Source organism: Mandrillus leucophaeus, unplaced genomic scaffold (genome assembly GCF_000951045.1).
Source record: "Mandrillus leucophaeus isolate KB7577 unplaced genomic scaffold, Mleu.le_1.0 Scaffold327, whole genome shotgun sequence".
NCBI lineage: Eukaryota > Metazoa > Chordata > Mammalia > Primates > Cercopithecidae > Mandrillus > Mandrillus leucophaeus.
The window spans coordinates 2,149,835-2,159,463 of NW_012103443.1; the positions used below are offsets into that span (position 1 = coordinate 2,149,835).

Here is a 9,629-nt window from a genome sequence, read left to right on the forward strand (position 1 = left end):
CCCAGCTAATTTTTGTATTTTTAGTAGAGATGGGGTTTCACCATGTTGACCAGGCTGGTCTCGAACTCCCAACCTCAAGTGATCCTCCCACCTTGGCCTCCCAAAGTGCTGGGATTACAGGGGTGAGCTACCTTGACCTATGTATAAGTAACCCCAAGTCCTTCATCCTTCATAGATAACAAGTAAATAATTAGTAAGTGAACTATTTTTTCCTTGAATGAGAATAGTAACTTTGGCACAAAAAGCAGTGTAAAACTGACCAAAGTTATAAAGCAATTAGTATAGCAGGTGACTCCAAAATCTCTTTCTGTTCACAAATAACTTTTTTTTTTTTTTTTTTTTTGGTCACCCAGGCTGGAGTGCAGTGGCACGATCTCAGCTCACTGCAACCTCTGCCTCCTAGGTTGAAGTGATTTTCCTGCCTCAGCCTCCCAAGTAGATGGGACTACAGGCATGTACCACCACACCCAGCTAATTTTTGTATTTTTAGTAGAGATGGTGTTTCACCATGTTGGCCAGCTGGTCTCAAACTCCTGACCTCAGGTGATCCGCCCGCCTCGTTCTCCCAAAGTGCTGGGATTACAGGCGTGAGCTACTGTGCTAGGCCCACAAATAACACTTAAACAGGGCAATAGTTGGTATATTCCCAGTTCATTTTGCCTTTATGTTTGTCAAACAAGACTTAGTATTCATAGTTCCCTATCTGCAAAACATCCTTTACAAAGATTTGAAAAGAAAAGCAGTCCTTTAAATAATTCTTTATAACATTCCATTAGCCTTAGGCATATTTTTATAGTCAATTAAACACAGGTGTTTCTAATGGGACATTGATTCTCATTTCCATGCACAATTGCTTCCATAAGAGCCTGGGTAATGCCATCTCTGGCACATGTCCAACAATCCCTGTCTTCGGGGCAGTGGTACTGGTCAGGAACTTTTTCTAGACTTTAATCTTAAGCAAAGCCAGTCATATAATTTTAGGTATTGGCTTTATCTGCTAGGGAAAATAAAACCCTAGCTACAATGCTTTAAATTGATGAGCCTCCATTTTCTCATGGCACAAACAGTCAGGAGGTAGACAGGGCAGTTGTTGATGTTGATATAGGGTGTTGAGGCAAGTTCCCTGTCACTTAAAAAACTCAGTTTGGGGGTACAAGTGCAGTTGTGTTACATGGATATATCGCCTAGTGCTGAAGACAGGGCTTTTAGTGTAACCATCACCCAAAATGTATACATTGTACCCATTAGAGAATTCTTTGTCCCTCACCCCACTCTTACCCTCCTACCTTTCCAAGTCTCCAATGTCTATTATTCCGCTATGGCCATGTACACACATTTAGCTCTCGCTTTTAGGCAAGAACATGCAGTATTTGACTTTCTGAGTTATTTTACTTAAAATAATGGCCTCCAGTTTCATCTGTGTTGCTGCAAAAGATATAATTTTATTCTTTTTTATAGCTGAGTAGTATTCCGTGGTGTGTGTGTGTATTTATGTGTGTATATATGTATACACACGTAAATTATATACATTATAATTGTATATAATATATAATTGATTTCCAGCTTTATATTTGTCAAACAAGACTTTATAGCTGAGTAATAGTCCACTCAGCTATAAACATATAGTATATACATATATATGTATACATACACACAGTGTATGCGATACGTGCATATCATGGAATACTACTATATGTATGTATATATATCTGTATACACACACACGTACCATGGGATACTACTCAGCTATAAAAACGAATAAAATAGGCCGGGTGCAGTGGCTCACACCTGTAATCCCACCACTTTGGGAGACTGAGGCGGGAGGACCCACGAGGTCAGGAGATGGAGACCATTCTGGCCAACATGGTGAAACTCCTTCTCTACTAAAAATACAAAAAGTAACTGGGCATGGTGGCTGGCTTCTCAGGAGGCTCAGGCAGGAGAATCACTGGAACCCAGGAGGTGGAGGTTGCGGTGAGCCAAGATCACACCACTGCACTCCAGCCTGGGTGTCAGAGCGAGACTCAGTTTCAAAAAAATAATAATAATAAATAAAATGTATATATCCCACATATTCACATATTCTTTATCTAATCATCCATTGGTGGACACTAAGGTTGATTACAGGACTTTGCTATTGTGAATAGTGCTGCAATAAGTATATGAGTGCAAGTATCTTTTTTGATATAATGATTTATTTTCCTTTGGGAAATATCTAACCAGTGGTAGGATTGCTGGATCAAAGGTAGTTCTATTTTTTGTTCTTTGAGATATGTCCTTACAATTCTCCTTAGAGGTTATATTAATTTACATTCCTACCAGCAGTGTATAAGCATTTCCTTTTCTCTGCATCCTTGCCAGCATCTATTATTTTTGACTTCTTATAACAGCTATTCTGATTGGTGTGAGATGGTATTCAGTTGTGGTTTTGATTTGCATTTCTCTGATGATTAGTGATGATGATCATTTTTTATATGCTTCTTGGCCATTTGTGGGTCTTCTTTCACAAAATGTCTGTTTGTGTCATTTGCCTTCTTTTTAATGGGGTTATTTTTTTTTTTTTCTTGTTGAGCTGTTTGAGTTCTTCATAAATCCTGGATATTAGTTCTTTGTCAGATGCATAGTTTGTGAATATTTTCTCCCACTCTATATGGTATCTGTTCACTCTATTGATTATCTCTTTTGCTATGCAGAAGCTTTTTAGTTTACTTAAGTCCCATTTGTCTATTTTTTGACTTGCTGCATTTGATTTTCAGGTCTTAGTTGTGAATTTTTTCCCTCGCTCAATGTCCAAAAGGGTTTTTCTTATGGTTTCTTCTAGAGTTTTTGTACTTTCAGGTATTACATTTAAGTCTTTAATCTATCTTGAGTTAATTTTTGTATATGGTGAGAGTTATGGGTCCAGTTTCATTTTCCTTCATGTGGCTATCAAATTTTCCTAGGCATTATTTATTGAATAGGATGTCCTTTTCTCTGTGTTTATTTTTGTTAACTTTGTCAAAGATCAGTTGCCTGGAGGAATGTGGCTTTATTTATGTGTTTTCTGTTCTGTTCCGTTTTTCTATGCATATATTTTTATAACAGTGCCATGCTGTTTTGGTTATTATAGCCTTGTAGTATAATTTGAAGTTAGGTAATATGATGCCTCTAGCTTTGTTCTTTTTGCTTAGGATTGCTTTGGCTATTTGGGCTCCTTTTTCATTCCCTATGAATTTTAGGGTTGCTTTTTCTAATTCTGTGAAAAATGACATGGATATTTTAACACGGATTGCAATGAATCTTTGGCTTTTCCCTTCAAAGAGAGTTGATTGGTTGCCAAATTTACTTTCAAGCCACAGGCAGCAAGAAAGTCAGCACAACAGGGCTTTCCCAGAAGTTCCACCAAACCACATCTCCTTACACCCCACTGGCCACTTCTATGTGCAAAAAAAGTTGAGAAATAGTGCTGAGCACACTGCCAGAGAAGTTTGTGTGTTTGTTTTGTTTTGCTTTTATTTTTTGTGTTTTGATTTGGGGGTTTGTTTGGTTTTGCTAAAAAAGAAAGGAGAACAAATACAGAGCAGGCAATCGGTCTTCTTTACTCTAGGGAAGTTCAGGCATTCCTGAATTCTGACAGTGGTGAGAGATAAGGGACAGAGCCTCAATAGGGCATGATTGCTATATGGATGTGACAGCAGCAACCTCAATGTTAACTCTTCATCAAATCACATCCTTTGTCCTTTTTCTTAGAGTATGTGATGCCTTCTTCTTACCCTTTCTTCTCCTTTCTTCTCTTTTAAAATTACCAATGTATTGTCTTACTCATACATGTCCTAGAAATGTGATGAGGTTTCAGGAAATTGGGGTACTGAAAAGTAGATGGGCTGCTCTAATCTATTTTAGTCCAATCTATTTCCTGTGGCAGGACCTTATGCTGGCAAGAGGATTGGCTTGAGTTCAGGTATAACCTGGATACTAATTGTAGAAGAGATAGTAAGTTTTAAGTATTATTTATCAGGTTTCTCTTCCATAAAATATGCAACATATCTATTGATGTGGATCAGTATATTTGTGAAAGTTCTTGAAACAAATTCAATTATGATTTAAATGCTATATATTACTTTTGATAATTTTAAGTTGCATTTGCTTTTACTTTAATTTTGAAATACAAAAGCACACGTGGCAAGCGCTTTATCCTCTACATCAAGAGGGAAAAAAACATATAGGTCAAAATTATTCTACAGTTGAATCACGTGCTATTTAATTTTTCTTTTGATAGATGCATCTGCCTTTCTTAGTGTGGCAAGTGAGGATCATTTTATTTTTCACAAAGTAGAAACAACTTAGAAAATTTAGAAAATTCCATTAGAAGCCTCAAGATAAATGTGCTTATTATTTGAAGATATTTCTTAAGTCTTTCTGAGATTAACTTTTCATAGTAAAATAATACGTGAGTCATTTTTCCCTTGCTTTGTACTTTCCTTTGTGTCTCAGGTAAGGAGCTCAAGATAAATCCTTGAGCAATAATAGTAATGTGTCTGGAATTGGCATATATTACAGAGCTGGGTCTGTCCGTCTCTGTCTGTCTGTCTGTCTGTCTGTCTCTCTCTCTCTGTATCTGTCTCTCCCTGTCTCTGTCTGTCTCTCTCAGAGTTTTAAAGACAGACTCTCCCTATGTTGCCCTGGGTGGTCTTGAGCTCCTGAGCTCAAGTGATCCTCCTGCCTCAGCCTCTAAAGTAGCTGAGACTACAGGTATGCACCACCATGCCTGACTGCTACAGTTCTCTTGATTAAAAAAATTTTTAGGACATAGGATACTTTTTGGTGGCATTAGAAGTAAACAAGATTTTCATGTGTGAGAGGGTCTTGAGCTACTTTACCTTAGTTAGGGGTTGAGAAGTGACTAACCTGAAGATTATGTCAACAGCAAAAGCAAAAAGAGAGAAGATACATGGTAAGAAGCTAAATTCTGAGTTTATCTTGTCTTTACCACTTGAAGTAGTTAGGTTAGTGTTAGACACATTGACTAATTATATTTCCTATGTTAGTGCTGCTTTGTGAATTTTCTCTTTTATGCTAGAGTGTTGGGGAGATGAAACAACTCCCCTCCTCCTGTCCTTCATTGCAGCGTTGGGCTCAGACCAAAGCTCTGCAGTTGGCTCTGAGGGCATCGGTCTCTGAAGGGTGTGTCCCAGCAGAGGGCCAAATGCTTCTCAGGGCAGCTGGGGTTTTCAGATGGCAATAGGTCAACATTAAAAATAGGGATATAAAATCTTCTTTGACCCTGGCTCATCCAGTTTGGCAGAGGCTAGTTTCAGAAGAGTCTAGAAGTGACATTTCCACTTTCATGGGTTGATATAAGGGTTTGTGAAGTGAGGAATGCTGTTGGACTTGGACATGCCAGTGACTGAAATGTGAGGGTCATTGCAGCAGGATGGCTGAGTACTGAGTGCAGCAGACCCTCAAAACCCTCTGTGTTGTTTCTGATCCTTCTACATGGCTCAAAAGGATTGTGACTGATCCATTGTCCAGATTTGGATTGTACTTCCAAATACAAATTCTTAGGTTCTATTTTCTTTTTCTAAACCTTCCTGTCTATGGGGAAAAAAAAAAAAATCATTCTAATTTGTCATTAGCATATTCGATATACTCAGGTTTATGTCCATGTCAAAATGTAATCTTGCACTTCTTGTAAGTGACTGTGAACTAGGGCAACATCCCCCAAAACTCTTTCTTGGGGCGGGAGACCCTGATGGCTCCTGAGGCACAGCTGACCAACAGTTTATCAAGGGAATCTTGATTGTCTCTCTGTGGTTATCAGGGGTTAGCCAAGAGAAGGATGCCAGAATGTGCTGAAAGCTCTGGTACTCTTGATTCAAAATCTGAGGATTCCTTTCTTCCTGTAATTAATACATGACAGTTATTGTGAGGCACTAGAGAGACACAAAGAGAAATATAACACAATATGTGCCCTTAACAAATGTATATTTAGTAGGAGGAGATAGATAAGTAAACAAAAGAGTACCACTAAATATCCCCAGGACTTTGATAAGAGTCAGTCAGGGTTGGGGGTAGGGGTTGAGGCTTGAGACCTCACGGAGGGTGTGACCGTTGAGCTGAATTTTCAGCTGACAGATGCTGGCTCCTGGGCATATTAGGGAAGAGCATTCTTGTAGAGTAAGGCAAGACAGAGAAACATGAGACTATATTCTGTTTGGGGGATGTGCAGGATGACGGACCAGCATAAAGACAAGTTTTGTAAAGGAGGAAATCAAAGGGCCAAATGAGAAGAGATTATAGTGTCTTAACTTCCATGAACATTAAAAATTTCAACTTGTAAGCAATAGATGGCCATTAAAGGTATTTTTTTAAAGAAAAGAATGAATGGCTCTGAACATGCCCTAGTGATAACTGATTGTTTGTTGCTTCTTCCTCCTGTCCTCAATTTAAATAAAGCAAGTAATTATTGAGCATGTTGTAACATAACTTCCTGTAAAAGGGAAATCTATATTCCTTTTGGAAAACCAATAATACTCTGACTCTTTTTGCTTAAAATGTCCATGTTAAGCCCGGCGCAGTGGCTCACGCCTGTAATCCCAGCACTTTGGGAGGCCGAGGCGGGAGGATTGGGAGGTTAGAAGATCAAGACCATCCTAGCTAACACGATGAAACCCCGTCTCTACAAAAAATACACAAAAAAAACTAGCCGGGCGAGGTGGCGGGCACCTGTAGTCCCAGCTACTCGGGAGGCTGAGGCAGGAGAATGGCGTGAACCCGGGAGGCGGAGCTTGCAGTGAGCCGAGATGGCGCCACTGCACTCCAGCCTGGGCGAAGAGTGAGACTCCGTCTCAAAAAATAAAATAAAATAAATAAATAATTAAATAAAATGTCCATATTAAGTTATGTTTTCCCTACTTAGGAATGCAGGAGACATGAGGGCACTATATTCATAGTATCACTTGGTTTACCAGTATTTGCTTACTTAATCATGATTTCTTAAGCAATCATAGAAAACCGCTAGAAAGAGACATCTACTATTTGAAAATGCACTGTACACATTTTTATCTTGTTCCTGGGCATGTGACCAAGTGATTTGTGTTGACAGAATGGTTATACGCCACTGCACATCGCTGCCAAAAAGAACCAGATGGACATAGCAACAACTCTGCTGGAATATGGTGCTGATGCCAACGCAGTTACCCGGCAAGGAATTGCTTCCGTCCATCTCGCAGCTCAGGAAGGGCATGTGGACATGGTGTCGCTGCTCCTTAGTAGAAATGCGAATGTGAACCTGAGCAATAAGGTAACCCACTTCTTTCTTGACAAAGCATGCAGCACACCAAAACCTCACCCCTCAGAAAGGTCACTAAGAATTCACAGAAGATCTGGGTCAAATAGGATGTGTAAAGTGTAATATTGCACCAAGTTGTTTACCAAAGTGTTACTTAACAGAGCAAAAATTTGGAAACAATCTGTTTAAACAATAAGAAAAGCAGTCAATAGGGCCAGTTGCTCTGGCTCAGGCATTTAATCCCAGCACTTTGGGAAGGCAAGGCAGGTGGACTGCTCGAGCCCAGAAGATCGAGGCTGCAGTGAGCCGTGATTGCTTCTTTATACTCCAGCCTGGGTGACAGAGTGAGACCCTGTGTCTTTAAAAAAAAAAAAAGAGAGAGAGAGAGAGAAAGATAATGGTAAACAAATAATTCAGATAATTCAGTCAGACAATGAGTGTATTTGCAGGTGACTCTATATACATATAGCCATAAAAATGAAGTCCAGGAAGTTTTTGTAGTAACATAAAGTTTTGTTATAATGTTAATTCAAAGAGCACCATTGTTACTTCACCATAACATAGCAAGTAAGTAGTTGCAAACTGTAGCCCATTGCTTTATTCCACGAACATTTTTGGGGTCCTGCTCCTTGCTTATCCGTTTTTAAGTTCTAGGTTACAAAGAGAAATGGGAAATATTGCTGCCTTCGTGAGTTCATTTTAATAACAAATTTAGCGTAGCTATTTTATGGAGTAGATAGGGGAAGTTGCTGGCAATTTTGAAGGAACTTCTGAAGACTATTCCCTAAACTCTTCTAACACCCATGCTGTCATCTTTGATATCCTCATTATTCATAAAGAAAAGACTAGAGTTTTATCAAGCAAAGTGAAAGTTCAGCCCACAATTAACCAGAAACATGTTAATGAAGTTACTGCCTCTCCCTGTATATATCAAAGAATTTAGCTTTGCTGAATTGCTCATTAAGATTTGCCCAAAACACAAGACAGGTGTTTCTAAATCTTCAGATAATAGGAAACCATGCAAAAGGGCCCTCAGATTCATGATAAGCTCCACTCTCTGGCATTTAGCTTCTCTTCTGCCTGCTGGGTGTGGGCATAGCTATGCTATTTCTCAGCCCTAGCTCAGATATTGGAGTAGGGTTTCAAAATAGCAATAGTCTTATGTTGACAAATAACAAGTAATTTAAATACTTTTAACACATGTGTGTGTGTGTTTTGAAATCACAGAGAGTTTGAATCCTAAGTCAGAATCTTCCTGTGTCATTCAGGCAAGTTCTATCACCTCTCTGAGGCTCAGTTTTGTCCTTTAGTACGTGGAGATAATAATACTGACTTCAGGAGATGCTGTGAGGATTCACTGAGATAACATTCAACACTTTTTTGACTAAGAAAAAATCTTTTTTTAATTTTAGAATTTTTACAATTTTGGAAAAAGCTCACTCCATATCAATCTGAATTCTCAAGTTTATCATTTAACAAATTCTGTAGACCAAAAGACATATACAGGAGACCAGGGATATGTTTTTTTAGTTTTAGTATTGTGAAAATCTTTTTTGGTCATTACAGAGCAAAATTTTTTTTAATTTTTTTAATTTTATTTTTTTCTTGTTAAACATTCCTTTTATGAGTGCATGTCTCAGCATTAATGGGAATAACAAAGCAATTTCATAATAGTCATTATAGTTAAGATTTGTTTGATCTTTTGAATTTTCTATAGTTTTATATACCAATTTAGAGACAAGAATTGCAATGGCTTGCCTCAAAACTCAACTTGTCTTTATGACAAAGAGGACCTTTTGTTTCCCAAATTGAAGCACATGCTGGTATCAGAGTGTATTTTCTCTTCTGAGCCCATAATATTGTATTTCACCAGTTCTTCCAGAAACAATGTAGTACTTTCACAATTGGTTTACGTTGAATATTTCCAGTGGGTTTGATACCAAACTGCAGTGTGACCGACTTTGTTTCTTCAAAATCCTGCAGCTAACTGGTACAATATATACCCAGCCTTGAATTCACCTTAGACTCATAGAATGATTTTAGGCTAAAAATATTCAGGGCAAAAATTTTCTCTGTGCTTGCTTTAGTAGAGTGGAAATTAACGAAAGGAATTCTGAAGACTCAAAGACATATAGTAAACCAGGGAAACCTGGAAATTTCTGGCTACCTTCCTAAATAAATAATACACAAACAGAGATATTCCTAGAGGAATTCTAAAAGATCAGCTGGCTTTCCATTAGCATGTTGAACTTGAGGAACTTCTGAGAACTTCTAATACTTTTAACTTCTAACTTCTCATTAGAAACGATCTAATGAGAAGGCATTTGTAAATCCTTGCATCCTTTCTCAGTTGTCATTT

At 38.3% G+C, this 9,629-nt stretch overlaps 1 protein-coding gene across 3 annotated transcripts in view; it reads left to right on the forward strand.

The window, feature by feature from the left end:
• ANK3 (ankyrin 3, node of Ranvier (ankyrin G)) overlaps positions 1-9,629 on the forward strand; it is a 600,548-nt gene that overhangs the window by 408,150 nt on the left and 182,769 nt on the right. For all 3 annotated transcript variants that reach the window (XM_011988324.1, XM_011988323.1, XM_011988322.1), the window contains exon 17: positions 7,085-7,282. In XM_011988324.1, the coding sequence (XP_011843714.1) occupies positions 7,085-7,282 (198 nt within the window). The remainder of the gene's footprint in view (positions 1-7,084; positions 7,283-9,629) is intronic.